Source organism: Ictalurus furcatus, chromosome 18 (genome assembly GCF_023375685.1).
Source record: "Ictalurus furcatus strain D&B chromosome 18, Billie_1.0, whole genome shotgun sequence".
Classification (NCBI taxonomy): Eukaryota; Metazoa; Chordata; class Actinopteri; order Siluriformes; family Ictaluridae; genus Ictalurus; species Ictalurus furcatus.
In genome coordinates this window covers 13,271,929-13,297,947 of record NC_071272.1, presented here as the reverse complement: position 1 = coordinate 13,297,947, position 26,019 = coordinate 13,271,929, and the positions used below count along the sequence as shown (strand labels likewise).

At 39.1% G+C, this 26,019-nt stretch overlaps 2 protein-coding genes across 4 annotated transcripts; one reads left to right on the top strand and one right to left on the bottom strand.

The window, feature by feature from the left end:
• The first annotated feature begins 2,766 nt into the window (after positions 1–2,766).
• si:dkeyp-50d11.2 (calpain-1 catalytic subunit) lies at positions 2,767–15,518 on the top strand. Its single transcript, XM_053648732.1, has 22 exons — positions 2,767–3,057; positions 3,381–3,651; positions 3,810–3,879; positions 4,580–4,698; positions 6,737–6,870; positions 7,403–7,571; positions 7,657–7,740; positions 7,813–7,898; positions 8,016–8,090; positions 8,936–9,096; positions 9,222–9,382; positions 11,708–11,719; positions 11,927–12,138; positions 12,780–12,819; positions 13,356–13,421; positions 13,512–13,569; positions 14,003–14,067; positions 14,191–14,259; positions 14,384–14,462; positions 14,550–14,666; positions 15,287–15,345; positions 15,438–15,518. Exons 2-22 carry the CDS (start codon positions 3,400–3,402, stop codon positions 15,462–15,464), a joined length of 2,115 nt encoding a protein of 704 aa, XP_053504707.1. The 5' UTR covers positions 2,767–3,057; positions 3,381–3,399; the 3' UTR covers positions 15,465–15,518.
• A 613-nt stretch (positions 15,519–16,131) lies between these two features.
• On the bottom strand, positions 16,132–25,949 carry bbs1 (Bardet-Biedl syndrome 1). Of its 3 annotated transcripts, none has more exons than XM_053648729.1 (17): positions 25,604–25,949; positions 25,109–25,185; positions 24,940–24,974; positions 22,586–22,858; positions 22,092–22,138; positions 21,952–21,990; positions 21,780–21,852; positions 21,194–21,325; positions 21,012–21,118; positions 20,715–20,835; positions 20,365–20,523; positions 19,826–19,895; positions 19,274–19,432; positions 19,005–19,138; positions 17,330–17,464; positions 17,146–17,232; positions 16,132–17,062 (listed from the first exon to the last, which is right to left on the bottom strand). In XM_053648729.1, exons 1-17 carry the CDS (start codon positions 25,633–25,635, stop codon positions 16,976–16,978), a joined length of 1,767 nt encoding a protein of 588 aa, XP_053504704.1. In that variant the 5' UTR covers positions 25,636–25,949; the 3' UTR covers positions 16,132–16,975. The 3 variants fall into 3 exon arrangements, with proteins under 3 accessions (XP_053504704.1, XP_053504706.1, XP_053504705.1); XM_053648731.1 differs by lacking the exon at positions 25,604–25,949 and adding an exon at positions 23,049–23,839 and having other exon boundaries at positions 25,109–25,592; XM_053648730.1 differs by lacking the exon at positions 25,604–25,949 and adding an exon at positions 23,733–23,839 and having other exon boundaries at positions 25,109–25,592.
• Between the last annotated feature and the right edge of the window lie 70 nt (positions 25,950–26,019).

The window sequence follows — 26,019 nt, the reverse complement described above, 5'->3', positions numbered from 1 at the left end:
AGCATGGGGAGAACACCCAAACTTTGTGCACACAGGGCGGAGGCGGGTTTTGAGCCCTCAACCCTGGAGGTGCAAGGCAAGTGTGCTAACCACTAAGCCACCGTGCCCTACAAGAGATCAAAAAATAGAATCTTACTTACTATTTAGTGCTAATATGCAGCATATTATATAACTATATACTATATACACTAAATGGACAAAAGTTTGTGGACACCTGAGTGTCACATCCATATGTGTTTCTTATCCAAACTGTTGCCCCTGTGTACAAAGCGAGCTCAGTGAAGATATTGTTAGTGTGGAAGAATTGGAGTGGCCTGCACAGAGCCCTAACCGTAATCCCACTGAACACTCTTGGGATGAATTGGAACACCATATGCACCCCTCTTCATTCGACATCATTCGACCTCACTAATGCTCTCGTGGCTGAATGGGTAAATTCCAACAGCCATGCTCCAAAATCTCATGGAAAGCCTTCCCAGAAGAGAGGAGGTTATTATAAAAGCAAAGGGGGACTAGGGTTGGGATGGGATGGGATGTGTTCATATAATATTAGAATATGTTGATGATGAGTTTGGAGAAGATTATATCAAATCTTGCCATTGAAATTAGATTTTTTTTATGTCATAAATTTTTTTGTCATTAATAATATCAAAGTTTTAAACATGTAATTGAAAATGAAAGTACGGACCTACACCATTGGAAATATGTGTACCAAATCCCCAAACATGTCATTAAAAATTAGTTTCAGTCAGTTTTTCACAAATGGGTAAACCATGCTTCTTTTAAATATGGTGTAAACATTTATTTTTCCACATAGAGTGTGGGGAAAAAAGTTTTTTTTTTTTCATTTTCAGTTTTTTTTTCAGTAAATATATTTCCAATGAGGCTATTCATATGAAATTTTCACCAGACATCAATATTAAATGAAGAAATCTGAAAAAATAAAGAATTCACAACATTGAAGTCCATAAATAAAGTTATGTGCAATAAAGTGGAATGACACAGGAAAAAAGTATTGAACACACTAAGAAAAAGCAGTTCTCCAAGGCAAGGTAAGGTAAGGAACCAGCTGAAATCCATAAATAATTAATATCACTTGGGTTAGTAAATTGATGGTCTATAAAAAGGTTTTTCGTTACCAAGGTGTCATACAAGAAACATCTCATGATGGGTAAAAGCAAAGAGCTCTCCCAAGACCTTCGCAACCTTATTGTTGCGAAACATATTGATGGAATCGGATACAGATGTATTTCAAAACTTCTGAATCTTCCAGTAAGCACCATTGGGGCCATTAACCACAAGTGGAAGCAACATCACTCTGTCATCAACCAACCATGTACAGGAGCTCCTTGCAAAATTTCTGACCAGGGAGTCAGAAGAATAGTCAGAGTAGCCTAAGAACCAAGGACCACTCAGAAAGAGCTCCAGAAACACTTGGAGGCAGCAGGTGCCATCTTCACAGAGAAAACAATAGGTGATGCACTCCACTGCTCACACTCACCCAGCAAGACTCCATTACTAAAGAAAAGGCACGTCAAAGCTCATTTAAAGTTTGCTACAACTCATTTGGACAAGTCTATGAAATACTGGGAGAGTGTAGTCTGGTCAGATGAGAGCAAAATTGAACTTTTTGGCTGTCATACTACACACCATGTTTGGTGAAGAAATGGCACTGCACATCACCCTAAAAACACTATACCAACAGTGAAGTTTGGAGGTGGAAGCATCATGGTCTGGGGTTGTTTTTCATCACATGGTACTGGCAGACTTCATATAATTGAAGGAGCAATGAATGGAGCCCTTTACTAGGAGAGTCTTGAGAAGAATCTGCTGCCATCCACCAGGATGATGAAAATGGGTGGACCTTCCAGCAGGACAACGATCCAAAGAATTCCAGTGTATCCAAAGCATACAGCAAAGGAAACTCTCAGTTGGTTTCAGAGAAAAGAAATCAAGGCGTTAGAATGGCCCAGTCAATCACCTGACTTGAATCCAATTGAACAAGATTTAAAGACAATATGTTTAGAAGAATGAGCCAAAATCACACCTGTATACTGCGGCCGATTAATTTCCTCATACAGGAAGCGTCTTGAAGCGTCATTACAAACAAAGGCTTCTTCACTAAGTATTAAATAAATTCCACTTAGCTTGTTCAATACTTTTTTCCTGTCATTCCACTTTATCACACATAACTTCATTCATGGACTTTAATGTTTGGATTTCTTTATATGTGTGGATTTCTTGAGTGAATATCAAAAGTCTGGTAAAAATTTCATGTGAATAGCCTCATTGGAAATATATTTACTGAAAAAAATGTTGATGCGTTCAATACTTATTTCCCCCACTGTAGGTAGATAACACCTTAAGACTTTCAGAAATGCATCATGTGCTGGGAATTTGTTTTATTATCAGCAAGAAAGCTTACACACTGTGGAAATAATAAAAAAAATCCTCAATATATGAATTCATATTCCTACTGTTGTGCATGTTTGAAAGATTACTCACAGTGACTTTACTTTAATTACTTTTGTGAGATAGAAGAACTGAAGAGGAAACCTACCCGCTGGAGCTTACCCAGAATAGTCTGAAGGGTGTGTCTAAAAGGCTGCTGAAAGACACGCCCACTGGTCTGCAGTCTGCTCACAGCTCCTCCTCACTGCAGTTGCCCAACCCATGAAGTGCAGAGCTGACGGCTTGCATAACGATGCCAGATTGAAACATACAGCTCAATTAGATAATTTTTTTTTTTTAATCAAACTGATTACAAATAGTAATGGGCTGTAGAAAACAAATCTGTAACTTGGGTTGCAATTAAAACTGAATTAGGAGGCTTTAAACATAAATCACAGAAAGGGAGTTGATCAAATCTGGCAACCCAGCAACTCACTCAGGCTTGTTTTTTTTAGCACCACTGGTACAGGACACAGCAGGCTTGGCATTTGGGACAGCTCTGGCTATACAGAAAATAAACTACCCTGATTAAAGATAAGCAAAATCCATGCTTTTTAATGTCAACTGGAGAGTGCTATCAAGAATATCAGAACTAGAGATCTAAAGGTAGGCATTTTTCAATTAAGTAGTATTAGTTATGTCTACTAGTTAATTTTTCATTTCTGAGAGAGTATCCATTAATGTCCTGTGTACTGGAAACAATATTTTATCCACATATCTGTTTTAACACTCCAATATTTTTTTTTTTTGTAAATTCTTCCTTGAATTATTCCAAATAAATGTGACATACATAACAAAAGGAAATCATATTGAGGTTATGCATGAGATTGTGCATTGAATTTATTATTAGTAATAAGAATTTGTTTACTTATATCAATGTTAAGACATTAAATTCCTGAATCTCTAATCAGTTTCCATGCTATTCTCAGAATTACTAGCTACTGACCCATGGAACCTATATATGCCACCGGAGTAGCTGCTCGACTGAGGAGTGAGTGGGACCGCAATGAAGGTCTTGGTCAGAATGATAGGGCTCTGAAGTTCCTCGGTCAAGACTTTGAGTCTTTGCGTGCCAGCTGCCTCCAGAGTGGCCGTTTATATGAGGATGAAACCTTCCCAGCCAAACCTTCCGCACTAGGATTCAGGGAGTTGGCACCCGGCTCTGCCAAAACCAAAGGGGTTTGCTGGATGAGACCCACGGTGAGAGTCTGTAGTATGCAAGCCTCTCACAAGCTGCTTACCTGTGGAGGCTCTTTTGCCATCTTCTACAGTTTACATCCAAACACCTACAAACCTCATAGATATTCCAGTCACTTCTGTGCCCTGTCTGACCCATAGGTCTTCTCTGTGCACTCCAGGAGTTCTGTACTGACCCACACTTCATTGTAGATGGAGCCACTCGCACGGACATCTGCCAAGGAGCTCTAGGTACAACCCTGCATTCAGTAGGGACGGAAAGAATGTTTTAGCTGAACAATATGATTAGAAAGAAGTGGAAGATTTTTTTTCTTAAGGCAAAAATGCAAAAATTACTTAATTCACAGCTGTAAGAGTTAAAGGAATCGTTTGTCTTTTTTTGCTGTATGAAAGGTGTACTGCAATAACATTGAAAAAACTGACTAACTTTCTTTTCCAGTTCAACTAATACCACTTCGTCTGTTGAAACTCTGCCATATAAGTTGCCTTTTAATGAAAAGGGGCAAAGATGAGCAGCTCTATGGGAGTGGAGATCATTTCTGGACCAGAAAAATTAAGAAACAAACTACATCCATTGCATAACAATATATAAAAATTAGCTTTTGACTCCCAAGTGGCACAAGAGAAAAATGTTTATCCCTATCATCTGGAGATTGCAAGTTTGACTCCAGGTGAGGCCACAGCAAGACTGGCCATAGTGGGTAGGAGGGTTAGCATATTCTCTTCCCTGTCAATCACTATTATACTAGCCAATCATGGGCATCTGTGAGCTCATGTATGCAGAAGAGGGAAGATACTGCTTTTCTCCGAGTGTGTTATGGTGCCCTGTGACTCAACATGAGCAGCAGTGTTTGTTTTTGTAACATATCTTTATTAGTAACCAGACAAATATTTCTCTTTCATTCTTGCTAACTATCACTTTCTGACTCAGGGGACTGTTGGCTGCTGGCGGCCATTGCATGTCTTACTCTGAATGAGCCACTGCTTCGCCGTGTGGTACCTCATGGCCAGAGCTTCCATCAACAATATGCTGGAATCTTTCACTTCCAGGTATCATGTCACAATTTGTCACATTAAAAGTCAGCAAGACCTCTATTACTAATGTGAATATGCGATAATTTCTGGTCCCTCTGCTAACATCAGGGCAAAAAATTACTGCTTTACTGCATGGCCTTTTCCTTCCCATCCCCCAGAGCAGCATTCAGTAGAACTGCATATACAGCATTTCAAACCACCCCCCTCACTGTTGGCTATATTTACAGGGATTATTTATGGGGAAAACAGATACCCAATTGCCTACAACTCAACCGGGCCGGGCAGAGCTTGCGCCCTCCTGTCAAATTCCAGTAGCATACATGGGTCTGTTTCACAAACCTGTTCAGCCTATTTAGACTCAGTCATCTGAATAAAACAGCATGGATTGTTCACTGAGACTTGTGGTAAAACCAATCATGTGGGGGTCAGCAGTTGTTGAAGAAATGATGGTCTACTATATTTGACTATGTTCTATGATGGTATACTGTGTTTGACTAACAGCACTGGATGATTATTGAATTGGGGAGTAATGTTGTATTGTGTGGTGTTAGCTGTTTGTAGACCTCATCTAGTCTTCAGCAACAAAGCCTGAGATCTTCTGGAACTACAAACCCTGCAGTGATATCCAAGCTGTGCCGTGAAATAATATTGTTGTGAAAAATTGGCAAAGCAATCCAGTGAATTTATGGCATGCTTTCCAAACCCATGAGCTATCTCTGAGACTGTCTGGACAGGATGCATTAGAAATACTTCAATATTTTCTTCAGAAATATGCGTTAGAAATAATTCAATATTTTCATTAGGGTTATGAATATACGCAGACGTTAATCTACAGTTAATCATGGGAGCCTAATTATCTCCCAAAGCACATAATGTGTTATTTTTGGTTAATATGTTTGTTTGTTTTTTAGTTTTTTTTATTGAACCAATTGAAGCTATCTTGAAAAAAAGTCACATCATGACTGTCACGGTCTCCCCTTTAAGCAGCGCGCTGGAGAGCATGTGGGCGCGCGTGCACGAGCAAGGTGCGCGAGCACCTGCTTCTCGTTTGTTGACAATCGTGACATTGTGTACATTGGACACGTGCTTTTGGTATGTTTCTGTTATGTCTCCTCCCTGTTCTGTCATTGGCTGTTGTTTTACGTGTGTCTAGATTGGTGTCAGCCGTCAGCAATTGACGCTGATTAGGTTTGTATATATACCGCGCGCCTCCCAGCACACAGCGTGGAATAGTAGATAAGATAAGTTTAGTTTAGATTCCATTCCATTCCATTCCATTCCATTCCATTCGTTACGTTACCATAGATAGTCATAGTCATAGTCATAGTCAATATCCATGTTAGGTTGCTTGTTAGAGTTATTTAAGTTAAACGTTAGATTTAGTTCACGCTGGTTTCTCCTCTCCCAGTCCCTAGCTATTGTTATATGTTTCTTGTTTTGTATCTCGACCCTGTTTTCCGTGACCATGACATTGATTCCTGCCTTGCCCAGTTTATGCTTGTTTGCCGATCGCCTGACCTTTGCATGTTTCTGGATTACGTTTGTGGATTACGATTTGGATTTACCTGCCTGTGTCTCTCTTCAATAAAACCGTAAAACTGCATTTGCATCCGTCCCTATCTTCGTTACGTCTCGAGACGTGACAATGACCTAGAAAGAGTATGTGATGCATTGCAGTATGTGGAAAGTAGCATGTTTTAAAGTAGTGAGTGAAAGTATTGTTCAAAAAAGCTCAAACTTCCCACCTGACAGAAGCAATGATATGCAATATGTTGAATGTCCTATGTACAGTACCTCCTATTAACTGAGCTAGTATAATTGTTCCTGCTGTACATGATATTGTTTTTCTATGCAGTGATCTGTCATTTGTATGGCATTGTATGAATGTGATTTATACCATGTTCCACAGCAGCAACATCATGCATTGGCTTTTCAAATAAAGTGTCTTCTGATTTGCATATGAATGATTATGAACTAACAGGATAAAAAGGACTATTAGTCTCACTCTGGTTGACCTGATGTAATAATCAGTGTTCTCACTCCTCTCTTGCAGTTTTGGCAGTTTGGGGATTGGGTAGATGTAGTGATTGATGACCGGCTGCCAGTCAGAGATGGGAAGCTTCTGTTTGTCCACTCAGCTGAAGGGGCGGAGTTCTGGAGTGCACTAGTCGAGAAGGCATATGCCAAGTAAGAGGGATTAAGATTTTTATAGTTCACACTGTTCACTTCAAACATCAGAATAGGGGAAAATGGGATATCGGTGACTTTGACAATGGCATGGTTTGTTCGGGCCAGATGAGTTGGAGTCTACACAGATTTGTGGGTGGAAATGCTTTGTTGATGAAAGAGGTCAGATGACAATGGCCAGACTCTTTGGAGCTGACAGAAAGGCTACTGTAACTCAAATAACCACTCTTTACAACTGTGGTGAGCAGAACCGCGTCCCAGTATGCACAGCACATGAAACCTTGAGATGGATGGCCTACAACAGCAAAAGACCACATCTGGCTACACTCCGCTGTCAACCAAGAGCAGAAATCAGTCTAGGCACAGGCTCACTGTAACTGGATAATTAAAGATGATTTTTTTGTTGTTTTGTTTTTTTAAATTTTCAGCTATACAGTTCTGGTGAGCTTGCTGACTGGATAATTGCATGAATAAGCAGGGGTAGAGGTGTTCCTATTAAAGTGTATATTAAATATGTACATGTGTGTGACAGGTTAAATGGTTGTTATGAGGCACTCTCTGGAGGCTGCACCTCTGAAGGTTTTGAGGATTTTACCGGTGGTGTTACAGAAATGTATGAACTAAAGAAAGCTCCAGCCAACCTCTTCAGCATCATCCGAAGAGCTGTAGAAAGAGGATCTCTAATGGGTTGCTCTATAGATGTGAGTATATACATGCATTACTTTACATACAGTGTATATGAGATTCTGTATTAATAATGATTTCTAAAGACATTCTCACATTTAGATCACAGGTTTCTTTGACATGGAGGCAGTCACCTTCAAAAAGCTTGTGAAAGGCCATGCCTATTCTGTTACAGGAGTGGAAGAGGTGAGCAAGGTAATTGTTGTCTGGTATAACCAAAGCTTACTGGTTACTTATCTCTGAATTCCCTTTGGTTAGGTGGAATTTAAGGGAAAGCTTGTAAAGCTGCTTCGCATCCGAAACCCCTGGGGAGAGGTGGAATGGACTGGATCCTGGAGTGACACGTGAGAATGCAGAATAAATTAATACATAAAGATACATAAAGTGCAATAAAAAGTGAAGAAGCTGGTGTCACAGAAAAATAGATAATGATGTCATTAACTCTGCTTTGTCCCATTTAGTTCCAAGGAGTGGAATGGGATTGACCCTTCCTTAAGGGAACGTATGCATAATTGCTGCGAAGATGGAGAGTTCTGGTGCAGTATCAGTGTTTAATTATGCTATAGTAAATTAAGGCATTGTCAATTTGAAGTTAAATCGATGGTCTTGTTGGAAGATGCAATTTACACGAAGTTCACCCGCCATAAAAAGGTTAAATCAGTAAGTAGGGAATAAAACATGACTGGGCATGTTATTATAGAAATATATATATATATATATATATATATATATATATATATATATATATATATTATTAATGAACATCATGCTTTTTGTCCATCTTTAGTTACATTTATGTTGTGGAATGGCCATGAGAAGTGTCAGTTCCTGTTATCACTTACATTATAGCAGCTGTAATGTATCATGCGCCTCTCTTTTTTTCTCTTCCTTGAAGTTATTAAGAAAACAATGCAGCTTGTCATGTTACTGCGAAACCTGAGAAATAACAAAGTCCTCTGTTCTGAAGACCTTCCCACGAAAGAAAATTAACTGACTGTTAGAAAGCACTGACATTGGAGACTCCTTTCATGAATGTTAAATTAATCTCCTAACATAAAACTTCAAAATATGAACAATTATATGGTTTTCTTGTTAAGTAGCAACACATATTTAATCTGTTTATTATTAGTGTTAATTTACGTAGTTTGTTCACCATACAAGCCCCAGTGAATTAGTTGTTACTATAGAAAGGATAAAGCTACGTTCAACATGTTCTGACAAATCAGATTTGATCATACAACAGCACTGTGGAATATGTGCAAACAGCATTTTATTCCACATTTCACAAATAGATACTGTATTAAAATAATATCAAATTAGATTTTTCAGACGTCACTGTTTTTATTTGGATAGTTTCTCTTTCTCGCCCCTCATACCACAGGATGTCATTCAATGATTTCATGAAGGAGTTCAGCAGGTTGGAGATCTGTAATCTGACAGCTGATGCACTGCAAAGCAGTGAGCTGAAGAAGTGGAATTCGGCCCTGTACCCAGGAGAGTGGAGGAGAGGCAGCACGGCTGGAGGCTGCAGGAACTACCCAGGTACTAAGGCTTAACTATGTCCATTATTGTAGTTTATCCATATATCGCTTTATTGTCACGCTTCTTATGTAGATTCTAAAACAGAGTATTTAGCCCTTGGATTTCATATTTTATTATGCATGCAGCAACATTTTGGATCAACCCCCAGTATAAAATCGCACTAAAAAACCCAGACACTGAGGGCCAAGATGGCTGCAGTTTTCTGGTGGCACTAATGCAGAAGGATCGGCGGCTGTTACGACAACAGGGCAAAGACATGGAAACGATTGGATATGCCATTTATGAGGTAAGAAGCTAATTTGGATCTTGTAATATAACATATGGGAGATTAGAGGGATTTTCTTCGCCAAGGCTTTGGTATGATGCTCAATACCACAGTTGCCTACCTCTAGTCTTGGAGGATCACAGTTCCTAAAAGAATACTTCAGTGTGTTTTTCAACCTAATCTTTATCTAACGCAACTGTAGATAATCGCTTACTGAGAGATGAATTGAAAATTCTAATGTCCTTCTCAGTGGTTGTAGTAAGTCATTTTAGTGACATAGTCATATATTTTGAGTGACTGAGTGAGTTTCAAGAAGTGACTTTCAAGTCAACATGATTTCTGTTCTTTGCACAAATTGTTTCCTGTGATAATAAAGATGAAAACTATATATACTAGTGATGTGATGTGCTTTAGGGGTAGCCCAAAACATTTTGAGATAAGTTAATGATTGTTGGAATAGAAATGGTCTAGTTCCTGTAAGTGTAAATTTATACTTTTAATAGTCCAATGTGGTGGCATGGTAGAACAGTGGTTAGCCTCACAGCTCCAAGCTCCCTGGTTTGATCCCCTATGTACAGCATACAGTATCTCACAAAAGTGAGTACACCCCTCACATTTTTGTAAATATTTGATTATATCTTTTCATGTGACAACACTGAAGAAATGACACTTTGCTACAATGTAAAGTAGTGAGTGTACAGCTTGTGTAACAGTGTAAATTTGCTGTCCCCTCAAAATAACTCAACACAGCCATTAATGTCTAAACCGCTGGCAACAAAAGTGAGTACACCCCTAAGTGAAAATGTCCAAATTGGGCCCAATTAGCCATTTTCCCTCCCCGGTGTCATGTAACTTGTTAGTGTTACAAGGTCTCAGGTGTGAATGGGGAGCAGGTGTGTTAAATTTGGTGTCATCGCTCTGACACTCCCTCATACTGGTCACTGGAAGTTCAACATGGCACCTCATGGCAAAGAACTCTCTGAGGATTTGAAAAAAAGAATTGTTGCTCTAAATAAAGATGGCCTAGGCTACAAGAAGATTTCCAAGACCCTGACACTGAGCTGCAGCATGGTGGCCAAGACCATACAGCGGTTTAACAGGACAGGTTCCACTCAGAACAGGCCTCGCCATGGGCGACCAAAGAAGTTGAGTGCACGTGCTCAGAGTCATATCCAGAGGTTGTGTTTGGGAAATAGACGTATGAGTGCTGCCAGCATTGCTGCAGAGGTTAAAGGGGTGGGGGGTCAGCCTGTCAGTGCTCAGACCATACACCGCACACTGCATCAAATTGGTCTGCATGGCTGTCGTCCCAGAAGGAAGCCTCTTCTACAGATGATGCACAAGAAAGCCCGCAAACAGTTTGCTGAAGACAAGCAGACTAAGGACATGGATTACTGGAACCATGTCCTGTGGTCTGATGAGACCAAGATAAACTTATTTGGTTCAGATGGTGTCAAGTGTGTGTGGCGGCAACCAGGTGAGGAGTACAAAGACAAGTGTGTCTTGCCTACAGTCAAGCATGGTGGTGGGAGTGTCATGGTCTGGGGCTGCATGAGTGCTGCCGGCACTGGGGAACTACAGTTCATTGAGGGAACCATGAATGCCAACATGTACTGTGACATACTGAAGCAGAGATGGGCTGCAGGGCAGTATTCCAGCATGATAACGACCCCAAACACACCTCCAAGACAACCACTGCCTTGTTAAAGAAGCTGAGGGTGAAGGTGATGGACTGGCCAAGCATGTCTCCAGACCTAAACCCTATTGAGCATCTGTGGGGCATCCTCAAACAGAAGGTGCAGGAGCACAAGGTCTCTAACATCCACCAGCTCTGTGATGTCATCATGGAGGAGTGAAGAGGACTCCAGTGGCAACCTGTGAAGCTCTGGTGAACTCCATGCCCAAGAGGGTTAAGGCAGTGCTGGAAAATAATGGTGGCCACACAAAATATTGACACTTTGGGCCCAATTTGGACATTTTCACTTAGGGGTGTACTCACTTTTGTTGCCAGCGGTTTAGACATTAATGGCTGTGTTGAGTTATTTTGAGGGGACAGCAAATTTACACTGTTACACAAGCTGTACACTCACTACTTTACATTGTAGCAAAGTGTCATTTCTTCAGTGTTGTCACATGAAAAGATATAATCAAATATTTACAAAAATGTGAGGGGTGTACTCACTTTTGTGAGATACTGTATCAGTGCTTATTTCCCTGATGATTATAGATTCAGGCATGTTCTGAGATTGAACAGTTGCTGTTGAGATCATGGGTTAGATAATAATTATGCATTTGTGTACATTTTTGTTTTTATCTTGCTAATTTTCATTTTTGAATCATTTACAGGTTCCCAAAGAGGTATGGGGTTTGATGCACATCTAAAATAATGAAACTATATATGATCTAGAGTAATCCATGAGATGTTCTTAATGCTGTCAGGTCAGTGCCTGTTCTGCTCTGGTGCAGTTCTCTGGATTAAGTTTTGCTAAGGTTGATACTTGAAAAGGAGGAATCTATTTGCATGAAATAAAAAAATCCTCAGAGAGATCTGTATGTCCTTGGCAGTTTCTGGGCAGCACAGGTGTGCATCTGAAGCGTGACTTCTTTCTCAAGAACACGTCCAGCGCTCGCTCCGAGCTGTTCATCAACCTTCGGGAGGTGAGCTCACGCTTCTGTCTGCCTGCAGGGGAGTACATCATTGTTCCCTCCACCTTCGAACCAAACAAAGAGGGCAATTTTGTGTTGAGGGTTTTCTCTGAAAAAGCCACAGAATCTGAGTGAGTGATTTCATTTATCATTTCTGCCAGTGTTAAATACACAATTACAAAATATGTGATCTATGTCAACATGATATTCATTGAAGAACATGTAGAAGAACCAAGTGTTAACCATAACTATGGGCCTCATTTATCAAGCATTTAGTAAAATTGTGCATAAAGTTATTAGTAAAAAAGTGCAGCAATGTAGCTCAACCACTGTGGCAAGTCATCTACAAAAGACAAACGCTGACTTCCTTCTTTTATATACAGGGGGTCATTTATTTTATCCTAATTAAATGGCTAGTTATTATTTGTCTTAATTTATTGATTTATTTTAGATTGCATTATTTCAAGTAAATATAAAACATTGCAGTTACTAAAGCCAGTTATTTGATTTGAAGCAGCTCAAACAAGGTTTACATTAGTGAGTCTTATGTATCAATTTACACAAACTCAGGAGCTCTCAAATGTTTGAGAACTATTTGTATTTACGTAAATAATACAATAACACATATCTTGTGTAAATCCTTCCACAAACTATTACATTTGGTTGGTCCAGCTTCATAAATGAAGTCCAATATTTGCAAAGAGGAATAATTATTTATCTTATAAATGGAGGAAAAAGATTCTAATAAAAAGGTGCTGTCTTTCTTTTGAAGGGAACTTGATGATGAGCTTTCTGCAGATCTACCAGAGGAGGTAACGCACACAAAGCCTGCTAACCTTCTCAAAATGTACTTTAAAAAAAAAAAAAGTTTTATATTGACTGCTAAGCTCTGCTTAAAATAATTGAAGCCCATCTTGATGATATGTTAATATTCTGGATGATGCTAACTGTTAATATTAACCCATCCCAAGCACTTGATTAACTAACTACTTTTAATCACCTGATTAGTTGGTGGAACAGTTTCTAATATTGCCTCTAATCTATGATTTACAAACATTGGTGCTAAATAAAAATATATACTTCAATAGTTGGGCCTGAGCATAGTCATATTGGGTCTTTTATATGATTTTTGTATTTTAAAAAACAGCTTGTTAATTTTTTTAATAGATTTACAAATATTTCATTAATGACTGTAGAATGTTTCATTAATTTGCTTTATCGTGTCTACTTGGTTTCACCATTTTATCTGTACTATGTAAAGCAATTTGAGATTTTGGACTCAAAATAATAAATAAAAAAACAACACAACTGCTATATAATTCATAATGACTACTTTTGACTACTGTAGCCCGTACTACAGGAGAGTGAGATTGATGAAGGATTTAAAGGTCTTTTCGTCAAGCTTGCTGGAAAGGTAAGGAGAGGAAAGTATACTTCTGTCTTTGAGTCATGAATTTACTAAGACGTTATAACCCCTTTTCAATATTCCTCTCTTGGCCTGTAGGAAATGGAGATTGATATACCAAAGCTGCAGATGATTCTAAACCGCGTTGTAAACAAACGTAAGCAACCTTAAGTGTATCCTTCGGCATGCATTGTAGGACACTGTTTTACATTAGCACCTCTTTAACTGTGGCTAGCAGCATTTACCAAGCTCTAAATATATAGTCAATTTACATACAATTTAAATTTTCCAATACAGAACTAAAGAAAATACCAAACAAATATATTCTTGTACCAACTCGCACCAAATCCTTGCTTATAATAGTCCCTGACCTATTTGTACTATCATCAGAATAATTTTTTGATAGAGGCTATAGCTCAGGATCTGCACATAATTAAACCCAGGAATATATTGTATATGCTCATTTTGTCTTTTCTCTTGAGAAGTGCTAATGATTGTGAATTTGGTGGTATATATTGGATTTCAGGAAATCCTAATGAGATTAATTTTTGAATTAATAACTGAGTGGAGCTTCTCACTTCTCTTTATAGACAAGGACATAAAAACAAATGGCTTTGAGAAGGAGGCCTGCAGAAGCATGATTAATCTCCTGGATGTATCCTTTCACTTCTCAATATCCAATTATGCTTTTATATTTATTACTTTGAGTATTTCACCACTGTAGAAGCTCTACTGTAGTGCAAAAATTCTACACATAGCCTTGACATTGTCTGTGCAGACAACTGGCAAAGGAAGGTTGGGCTTAAGAGATTTTCATGTGCTTTGGGAGAAGATTAAACAATATCTTGTTAGTAATTATTATTCCTTGTATGAAAACTCAAACCGATTTTCCATCTTGTACTGAACATGCACTTATCCACTTTGTTTAAATGTTTTCTTCTCTTGCATATGACTACACTGAAAAATATTAGACAGTGTTTAGAGAATTTGACTTGGACAAGTCGGGCACTATGAACTCCTATGAAATGCGTCTGGCTTTAGAAGCCGCAGGTACAAACAACTCATTATAGAGAATTGCATAATAATTGTAATTATTGGAAAACTGAACAGTGCTTAGATGTCTGTTTCATTTGTCAGGTTTCAAGCTGACCAACCACATTTTCCAGTTAATAATCTTGCGTTATGCTAAGCAGGACATGAATGTGGACTTTGACAGCTTTGTGACTTGTCTGATCCGCCTGGAGAGCATGTTCAGTGAGTGGTCATGCACATATAACAATACGTTTTATTCCTCTTACATAACAGCAATCTGCCTGATTACAATGATTTATTTATTAAAGGACGACACATCATACTTTTTTTATCCATTCACAATTAAATACAACGTTGTGGAATGTCAGGCTCACAATATAGCAGCATTGTAACAGTTGTTCCCTCACCAGCCTCTTTTTTTTTTTTTTTTATTGAAGTTAATAAGACAAGAAATACAGCTTGCATTGTTATAGATTAACTGGAAAGTTACAGTTTTACTGTTCAAAACACTGACACTAGACACTCCTACACAAAATGCTAAATAAATGTCTCCTCACAGAAAAATCCACCATATTGATGGTTAGAAGTTATCATCTGCCATACAAGTGTCTATGTTACTACATAAATTAATACCTTGTGATCAGTTACATTTAAGCATTCAAGTGCGCTGTAGTACAAGACAGTTATAAAATATGGTAACATTATTTAATATGTCAAAATGTATCCATGTTTTATTACATGTAGGTTAGTATATCTATCTACCTATCTATCTATCTACGTAGATAGATCAATACATAGAGACCTCTATTGATGTTTTTTCCGGCACTATATTCTCCCAACAGAGACATTTAAAACCATGGACACAGATGCAGATGGAGTGGTGTCCTTCAGTTTCTCCCAGGTTTGTCCACTTGGTCATTAGTAAATTACATTTCAGTTTAATTACAATTATCACACAAAACTTACATCTTTTCTATGTCTCTCTTCTTTCAGTGGATCTCCCTTACCATGTTTACATAGATCTATGTTTTTCTTTTTCACTGCACTTAAATCTTAAGCATGTCAAAGATTGTGCTTTTGAAACTTTAAGCAGTTTAAGCAATGTGGAAAAACCTGCTGCCTGTATTACGAAATGCTTGTTCACTGAGCTACCTTAACTTGAACCGATTCTTCTGTGACACTCTGGCCTCACTTGCATTTATTTTTACCTAATCAAATCTAGTTTTACAACATTTATGATGCATTTTTTGACTTTCACTGTATAGTAACTATTCATCTGAATTAATAAAACAAAGTATATTATTGTTTTATCTTCTGATGTCCAAGTCACACACTGATGAATCTGTAAAGGCTGGATATTCTGTATTAACAAATCTGTGTTTACAAATTTACATTCTGTGGCTAGCTGTCGTGTGTAATATAGCTAATTTGGGATTATGGCTGTAGTCAGAAGTTAGTTCGCTACCATAACATGGTTTGTAAAAGTCATGTCAGCCTCCATTGGTCTTTTTTGTAACACAACATATTGTATTTCAGACAACAGCGCACCCAATATTCAGATGTTGTATCAAAAGTTCCCTATTCATACTTGTGTGTCAGTCTGCAAAAACCCATAAGATGTCGCTCTGGCTAAGTTCTGGAAATCAACCAGCATGCGCACGCATTAAAACATAGATTCACACCTAGGTGAAAGAAAACTAGAGATTTAATTTTCTTTCAATTTATTCCTTTAAACATGACAGCAAGACTTAAAATAACAATACCATACATACTATTAGGAATAAGAAATAATATACAATCCTCAACTACTTTATTTGGAAAACCTGCTCATTCATGCAAATATCCAATCAGGCAATCATTTTGCAGTAGCACAATGAATAAAAACATGCACATACAAGTCAAGCATTTTGGTTAATATTTACATTAAACAGTATGGGAGGGGAAATGTGATCTCCGTCACTGTGATTGTGGCATGGTTGTTGATGCCAGAGAGGTTGGATTGAGTATTTCAGAAACTACTGGGATGGTCACATACTGTGAAGACCACATTGGGTTCCACTTCTGTCAGCCAGGATAAAGAAAGTGGCTTACAGGCTCACCAAAACTGGACAGCTGAAGATTAGATAAGATTTTTTCCTATTTGTCCATGAATGAATTACATGAATGAACAGACGCATAGGTTTTCCTAATAAAGTGGCCAGTGAATGCACTTACAAATACACATACTAACTACAACACTATATTACAAAAAAGCTAATAGACTTGTGTGCACACACACACACGCACGCACCAAACTATGTGGCCTTTAACAATAAAACATCTGTGACTTCAGCAATCATATCAAGACACTTCTTTCGGATTTAACCTAAAGTTCGGCTTCTATGGCCAGCACAAGCTTCTCTGATCACCTGCAGTAAGTGGCTCTTCAGTCTCTGTGGCATAATGGCTAAGCCCTGCCGCTACAATGCCACAGTGACAGTGACAATCTCATCCAGTACTAGTGCACATACAGGCCATCTTGGCCATGTCTCCTAGTTGAGTGCCAGTCCTTCACTTATAGGCATGTTAATATGCGCGGTGAGGAGTGGGGTGCTCTTCCCTTCTCTCAGCACAAACACCTGCAGCATATAAAGATGGCAGCATTTAAAAAAAAGACATGTACTGTATTTATCAGAAGACATACATAAAATGAAAATCTCACTTTGATGATGTCTGAAATCCCTTTATCACTCAGACACTCCACAAAGGTGTCAATGGGGTAATTTAGCCCTGGAACCAGCAGAGGGATCTACAGACACACAGCATAATAAGACATGACCCAATTCCTACTCATTCACCTCATTACACATTACTTAAGAAGAATTTGAGCAAAAAATTAAGCTTGCCTTAAAGAAGGCTGTCCTCATGCTGTACAAATTCTCATCATACAGGAAACTGATGGCTAGGTTCATTACAGGGCGGCATGCTGCTGTGTTCTGGATGTTCAGAGTGAGTTTGAAGGACGGGCCTAAGCCTTGAACCTAACTCAAAGGGGAAAAACATCTGTCATATCAAGTATTTCAATTATAGTTTACATACTATTCATGAAACTAGTGTTCCACCAAAGATGTAAATATTTGTATTAACTGTCAGATCTTAATTGAAGGCAGGTGGAGGGTAAATTGGCTAGGCCTATAGACCATGTCAGTTAAAAGACAAATATACAAAAGGATGACAAATTAAAGGAAAAACCACAGGCTTTGTTATACCATGGAAGTCATTTTGCTGCAATGGTTTGAGTCCACCTGTCACTTTATAGAGTAGGGTCACTGCAAATCAATACAAAGCTCTTCTGACTGATCTCCTTTATCCTAGTATGGAATATTTCAATCCTGATATCAATAGTCTTCTCCAGGATGACCCCACCCCCATCATCAGGGGACGAGGGCTTATTGAACGGTTTGATGAGAATGAAAGTTATGTAAATCAAACACTATGGCCTTTACAGTCATGAGATTTCAAGACCTATGCAAGATTTTGGACGGGTTTGTTAGACATCGTTCATCACCACCATCATCATCAAAACACCAACAAAGGGAATATCGTTTTGGGAGAATGGCACTCATTGCTACAGCCCCAGAGACTTGTAGAATCTGTGCCATGGCTCACTTGAGTTTTTCCAGTGTCTTGTGGTGACCTTACCACCACACACGAACATCTTGTTTTTGCCTTCAATTTGTCTTGCATCTGGATGTTAAAAAGGCCTCGTCTCCATTAGATCTAAATGGTTTCCAATAAAAGGTTACAAACCTCGCTCTATTTACTTGTATATATTATTTACTAAAGTCTTCTAATTTCAATGTGATTAAAATGCTTGTTTAAATGGAAATTAGGGATGTGACGGTGAGGAAATATTCCCACTGGTTAAGCGACGTGTGACGACACCGGTAATACTGGTATCACGAGGGAGGGGCATTTCCCTCTTTTCCACACTCGCTTTTAAATCACTTATGAATGCCCGTGCCGCCTTGCACATTTTACTTTCGCTTTCAAATTAGCAGCAATTCGGGGCAGCAATTGCTTGAATGGTGGGTTCATGATTATTCTTAAAGAAAAACACAACAACAACAACAACAAAACAGTACAATGACAAATTCGCTTATATTAAACACAGATCTTTTGAAACCAAATATTCTGCTGTCGTCTCGTCAGTCAGCTCGCCTCAATCTCGTCACGTGATAAATGAAATCCGACTCCGGCTGATCTGTGCTGCGACTCGGACTCATTCAGCTCAAGCTGAATTGAGCAGATGCGTTCAGTTTTTAATTGTAGCATCCATTCTCTAACTGAACTCAATAATTTTTATTACTATACAAAAGCAGAACTAGAGTTGGGGCGTTGCCGCGATTGGCAAGTGATGTAATCAGTGTGTGGCCGAACACCGTGTAACACCGGCTATCACAGTAACCCTAATGAAAATGCGTTCTAAAATGTTTGAAGTCAATGTCCACAGGCATAGATACTTAAGATACATTTACAGGTAACTAAAATAAAGGCCACCATGAACACATTTATACTCACCACTGCATTCATCTTTAGAGGTTCTGTCAAGCTGGCTGACATAGGAGTTAGGCTGGACTCCAGGGCTTTGACGTAGGCCCTGGCTGCAGCTAGTCGCAGCCTGCTCAGGTCCATTTGGAAGGCTCTGTGCATGGCTACACAACATTCCACAGACAATATCATTTCAGAAATACCCAGCATGAAAAATCATAGTGAATTTTGATAAAGCTCTTCCTTCAATTGTTTCTGATAACTATGTAGATGTGTATGCTTTGGGTGGCTGTACATACCCACAGCATTCTCCCTTTCTCTCATGGTCTGGTCCACATAAAGTTTGGTTTTCTTGGGCACATTTAGTCGGATGCTCTGGGCAATTGGAGGACCAGAGATGGAGTCCCGGTCATCAAACACAGCTGTTCTCTTCAGGATCTTAATGATCAGACCCCCTCCTGCACAACATTAAAGAAATGAATTCAAAGCAGTAGATGAAGTTAAAGCCACTATACTATCCACATACTGAAACCAGATGTTTTACACCAAGACTTACGTCTAACTTGTTTCATAAAGTCACACAACGTTAAACGTAACTATAAACTGATCAAATGTACGCATCATTTTTTAATAAATAAAACTTTGTTAGTGTTGAGATTGCTATGGTATAAAAGGAATAAAACACATGTCGACAAGCTGTTATAGGAAAGTAATGTCAGCGTGGTAACGGCATCACATCAACCAGCTGTTGATTATTTTCCTCTTACAGCACACCCTATTGTGTTTAATCCCTTACATACAAATCACTGTTTTGGTGTTTTTTGAATGGAACAAAAGTCTTTTACCAGTACCTTTGGTGGTCATGATTAGGGTGCCATCTTCACGACCATAACGGCCAAAACAAATGCTGGTCACCACGTCCTGTAACACAAAGATGTAATACACAAAAGGTATTCAATTGAGAGTAATTCAGATTATTTAAACATGAAATTGGGCAAAAAAGAAAATCAAAAATGCAGTCTGATAAATGAGGTTGCATTATGCTGTCAATTGCAATATGCTGCAACATAAAAGCGAGAAACTTAAAAACAATATTTAGAATAATTCAATAATATACAGTAGATCCTAATAATAATGGGGAACAGACAATTTTTTTCACACTGAGATCTCTAGAAAGCATGTAGTACTATTTAGTACCAACAGTACCAGAAAGCAGGAAGCATATGAAAGGATGCAAAACGCTGGGGTGCCCATTCCATGGATTATTGTGTGTATTTACATTGTTTGAAATATTTTAAAGTGAAATATTGTGTTTACAACAAATAGCCAAACAAGACTATTTCACTTACTATAGCTTCTTACAATGTACACTTATCTCAATGCATTTTACCTGCGTTTTGATGGTGCTGACTACATTCTTGTCCCGGTACACATGGACCTCACAGTTGGCCAGGGCCACCAGTATAGCCTGGAAGCCCCGTGTGGGCAAGTCCAGAAGGGCCATAGTGGTGACTGGAGCAGGCAGATAAGTCGTCCATAGTTTCTTCCCCTTCAAAAGACAAAACAAAAATTAAGTCAAATTGTTGGTATAGTTAAACACTAGTACCACAGTTTTAACATTTACAATTATTACAATTACATTATAAGGAAAAGCTGCAGTGGTTGAATAATTTTTTAAAAGAAGCTCTGTGAGACATAGATTAATCTATCAATCTGTGTGTTCAGGTGAGATAGTGAGACCTTCTGAGTGAAACTCTGCATAGTCTCCTGAGCACAGCCCACCACCACATTCTTCCCCATCCTGATCAGCCCAACAGGGTGAGAGGACAGCTCGATGCAGTACTTGGGCTTCTGCGAGTCCCTGCAACAAAAACATGTCCAATACAGGATGTGATCAATTTGATATAATGTTTTCTGGTGCACTGCAATGCTTCTGATCACAATAATGCAAGTTTATTCAAGTTAGATGCAGTAATCTGTCACTGCAACCGAACAACATGGTTGGCTTGGCTGGGAACTGTTTGGATGCTCACACACCTGCGCAGTATATAGATGTTCCCATTTCGACAGGCTACGATGATTCTGAACTCGACGTCAAACTGACCAGTCACATCCATGAGTGTAGGCACACTGGGAAGGGACATCTGCAGATGCAAATATAATTTTAAAATTCTGTCAAGACCTTGGAAATACTGGTGGAATAAAACTGAACTACTGACCTTTGAGAGAATGGTAAAGGCTTCCGGGTCCAAGATATAAACATCTTGACTTTCTGTGCCGATGACCAGACAGCTGACTGCATCATCATCCGCCATGTTCTTCTTCAGTGTCCCTATGCATGTAATGATTGTCTAAGGGCAGACAAAAAGATTGCCCTTGTTCATCAAAGTTGCATATGGTCAAATCTGATCATAAAACGATTGTACACAAATTCTGTAGTCTGTTTCCTTATTCATAACTTTCATATTTGGAAAATGTGCACAATCAAATGTGAAAAATGCTTGATTTGCTTTTAAATAATCACAATCAAGAAGATTAATAAGTATAGCAAGTTTAGTAGGTAGAGTAGTTCAAATAACAGTAATCACAGGAATTTTACAGCAAATTATAGGTAATGGGGTTTAGTTTTGATGTCAGCCAACAGCTTCATGACAGATTTATTCAAAGATTTTTTAAGCCTTATGCTCAAATCTACACTAATTTCTAGACAACTTTAATAAAATAAGGACCAATGTCTCTATTTACTGTACATATACAACTGTGAGAGTGAGTGAGTGAGTGAGTGAGAAAGACAAGACCCGTCACCTGTCTGCGTATGGGCTGCTCTTTCTGGAGGTTTACATAAGACTCCATTTCCTGTGGTTCAAGCATGAGAAACCTACAATATAATGCAATATTAAACAGTGAAATGTCTGATGAAAACAGTCCAATGTCCATAGGCAGTTGAAGAAACTGTGTGAAATTGTTCTTGCGTTACCGTAGCGATCTGACTGATAGTGGAATTTCAGCCTTATCTCTAAAGAACAGAAGGGAAATGCTTAAGAAACATTTTTCACAATCATGTCTCTTTTGAGCAATGTAATGACAATGTGCAAATCTGTACAGTTTGCAACTTACCTTATACCCTCTAACATTTCTTTTAGTGTCATTGGGTCAATCATATCCTTGAGAGACGGTATAACACACGATTAGATGTAAAAACACACACACACACACAAACACGCACACAAACACGCACACAAACACGCAATCACAAAAATCAATCAATGAATGACAAAGTTTCTTAATGACAAAGAATTCTTAAAATAAGTCTAGGAGTGAGCACATGCATCACACCTTGATCCTGGAAAATGTCAAGAAATTCAAAAAACTTGCCAAAGATTTGACACTACATGCAACTATACCATATTTTAATAGATATTACCAAATAATTAGAGAACACATAAATGTGAGTCATGCAGTACTAATTTATTCAATCAACTAAGCAGTCAGTAACAGTCAGTAGCAGTTCTCTACTGCAAAGCTTCCCCTGTTTAAATATCACATGCAACACAAAAGCTGTGTGTATAAACACAGCTAGACAGATCAGAGGTGCCGGAAGGCTCGCTCACCCCTCTAGCCTGATTCCATACATCCTGCTCCAGGGGGTTGACCTCCAGAGTGGGCAGAGTGAACTTGAAATAGGGCCGCAGGTTCTTATAGATGTAGATGAAGGGGCCTGAGGCCACAGCGATGGCAGGGGTACGTGGCTCATGTTGGTCCATGAGGAAAGACACCAGACCGGTGGGCAAGTCCAGCAGGGTGTTCTCACTGAGCAGCCCAGTGCCACGATATACCTTCAGCTTCATGTTGCCTGCTCCTGTACCCAGATCACCCACCACTAGCTATCATGTATGTACACACACAAACAACAAATGAAATAAGAAAAGCCTGTGTGAGATAAATGTGACAAACATTACACCAGAATCAGTCGGTGCACTTTAAAGGCTTCACAGGAGATCAGAAGTTTTGAAAATACTCAACTGTGAGAGTGACCAAGATCACCCCCCCCCGATGTTCTGATGTGAACATTACTTGAAGCTCTTGACTTGCATCTGCATGATTTTATACATCGTACTGCTGCCACATGATTGGCTGATTGGATAATTGCATCAATCTGCAGGGGTAATGGTGTTCCTAATAAACTGGATGGTGTCTATATTAACCTCTCCAAAAAGGGTTTTTATAGTCTCTGACATAGTGAACCAATGGATGTGTTTACTTATAGGGACCTCAAAGCACTTCTGTAAGTCGTTCTGGATAAGAGAGTCATTGAAGTGCCATAAATGTAAATTGTACATGAGTGTATACGGTAAGTGCACTTGATTAAATAGCTAATGAGTGTGGCTACATGGTAGGTAAACAGATCATCCATAATCTTAAAACCATCTGCCTAATATTGTGTAGGTCCCCCTTGTGCTGCCAAAACAACTCTGACCCATCAAGGCATGGACTCCACAAGACCTCTGAAGGTGCTGTAGTATCTGGCACCAAGTTGACAGCAGCAGATCCTTTAAGTTCTCTAAGTTGTGAAGTGGGGCCTCTATGGATCAGACTTGTTTGTCCAGCACATCCCACAGATGCTCGATCAGATTGAGATCTGGGGAATTTGGAGGCCAAGTCAGCAACTTAACTCTGTCACATTCTTCAAACCATTCCTGAACAATTTTTGCAGTGTGGCAGGGCACATTATTCTGCTGTAAGAGGCCACTGCCATACTGTTGTCATGAAGGGGTGTACATGGTCTGCAACAATGTTTAGGTAGGTGGTACGTGTCAAAGTAACATCCCTCCGATCCTCTAGCACTGCTAGACTGGTGCCACCATCTGTCAGGGTACAAGGAAAGCATGCATCAAGAGTGTTCTCTGTTCTGGCACATAGTTGGTGGAATGAACTTCCCCTAGATGTCCGAACAGCTGAGTCACTGGTAGTCTTCAAACATCGTCTAAAGACTTACCTCTTCCTAAAGTACTTACATTAGCATTTAAAAATTAAATAAAATGGAAAAAATAAATATTGTGGTGTCTGTGTGTTTTTCTTACTATATTTCCTCCCAACAGAGTTTTAAGACTGATGGTATTCTTAGTCTGTGACCTAGTGAACCAGTATCAGGATGCATTTATTAATAGAGACTTCAAAGCACTTCTATAAGTCGCTCTAGATAAGAGCATCTGCCATATGCCATAAATGTAAATATAACATCCATAAGAATGCAAGGACCCAAGGTTTCCCAGCAAAACATTGCCCAGAATATCACACTGTCTCTGCCGACAAGCCTCCTTCTTCCCCTAGTGCATCCTGGTGCTATCTTTTCCCCAGGTACACACGCACCTGGTCATCCACATGATGTAAAAGAAAACGTGATGAATTTGTGAAACGTGAAGTAGGCACTCTGACAGGTCTGCGGCTACGCAGTAAGCTGCAATGCACTGTGTTCTGAGACCTTTCTGTCAGAGTCAGCATTAACTTTTTCAGCAATTTGTATTACAAATTGCTACATTCGATTCTTTGTGCATCACTAAGACTATGGTTGCTCATGATCCTGTCGCTGGTTCGCCGGTTGTCCTTCCTTGGACCACTTTTGGTAGGTACTAACCACTGCATACCGGGAACACCCCAAAAGACCTCAATACCCTCAATACCGTTTTGTAGATGCTCTAACACAGTTGTCTAGAAATCACAATTTGGCCCTCGTCAAAGTCGCTCAGATCCTAACGCTTGCCCATTTTTCCTACTTCAAACACATCATCAAGAACTGACTGTTCACTTGCTGTCTAATATGTCCCATCCTTTCAAAGGTGGCATTGTAACGAGATAATCAATGTTATTCACTTCACCCGCCAGTGGTTTTAATGTTAAGGCTGAACAGTGTATAATAGTATATCTAAGGGCATGCACATGAAAATGAATTAAGACAAAATCTCACCTTGTTCTCACCATCTCCATGCAAGTCTGCCAGAGCTGAGAAGGAGATATAAAACTTCAATCATGTTTGGTTCTAGATTTTGATGGTTATATTGTGTGTTTAAGTGAAATTACACACAGCAAGGATTTTATGAGCCTATGAATGATTAGTTAGTTGAATGAAAACTTACTGATGCATGAAGAAAAAGTATATAAATTGCCAACTGGATCATAGTGTGCATCAAGCCATTTGGAACTGGACACCGCACTGAAGGGGAAAAGCGGAAAAGGGCATGCAACATTCCCACAACACTTCAATATTGGATGAATTTACACAGCACCACCACATTATTCACCTGTAGAGGGTTTGCTAACTTTACTTGCAAATCTAAATGCAAGAAAATGGTTGCACTCCTAACTCACAGCATGCAGCTAACATTAAGTGAAGTGCATAACGGTTCAGATACTTTAAACAAAACTGCTCATCAAATTATTAACTATGCTTAGCTAGCTATTTTCCTATTCAGAAATACTGACAGTACTATCTCTGATATGTAATAACTATTCACCTATGGATATCAAGGAGAGAAGTAATCTGATTTCTCTAGGTAAAATATGCTAATCGAGGTAGCCATCTAGCAGCTGTAATTTAGCATGTAGCCTAGATTAGCTAGCCAGCTACTAACCTGTCTTTTATCTCGATAGGAACTGACGACATGCTAGCTTTTTTATTTTTATTTTAAGCGCTAGCTGTGATGTATGAATGTCCACAGAGGTGTTGTCAATAATATAATGACAATAACAAGCGAGCTAAAAGCATGACTGTAATCCTTAGATCGGCTTTCCACGTTTCCATAGTAACAGCAAGCGAGGCGCTTGAAGAGAGAAATCCTATCAGTAGAGTAGCATCGCAACGAAAACAGTTGACGCGGTGAAAAGTTCACGCGCTTAAACTCGCATGCGCATAGGCTTGCGCATGCGCTGTGTACTTATGTGACATGATCCTTCACTGTGAAAACTCTCGCGTTTTGGTTTGGAATTCTAACGTGACTCATGACGTATGAATCACTTAGCTGCTTCATTAAGGCAGTGAATCATCTGG

Excerpts from the sequence above, each read along its gene's own strand:
- bbs1 (XM_053648729.1), bottom strand. The coding sequence starts at position 25,635 with ATGTCGTCAGTTCCTATCGAGATAAAAGACAG. Across the intron at positions 21,326-21,779 it reads AGCAGCCCATACGCAGACAG|ACAATCATTACATGCATAGG; the intron begins GTGACGGGTCTT and ends GTCTGCCCTTAG. Across the intron at positions 17,063-17,145 it reads GGATTTCAGACATCATCAAA|GTGTTTGTGCTGAGAGAAGG; the intron begins GTGAGATTTTCA and ends TATATGCTGCAG.
- si:dkeyp-50d11.2 (XM_053648732.1), top strand. The coding sequence starts at position 3,400 with ATGGAACCTATATATGCCACCGGAGTAGCTGCTCGACTGAGGAGTGAG. Across the intron at positions 12,820-13,355 it reads CTGCAGATCTACCAGAGGAG|CCCGTACTACAGGAGAGTGA; the intron begins GTAACGCACACA and ends TGACTACTGTAG. Across the intron at positions 14,667-15,286 it reads CCGCCTGGAGAGCATGTTCA|AGACATTTAAAACCATGGAC; the intron begins GTGAGTGGTCAT and ends TTCTCCCAACAG.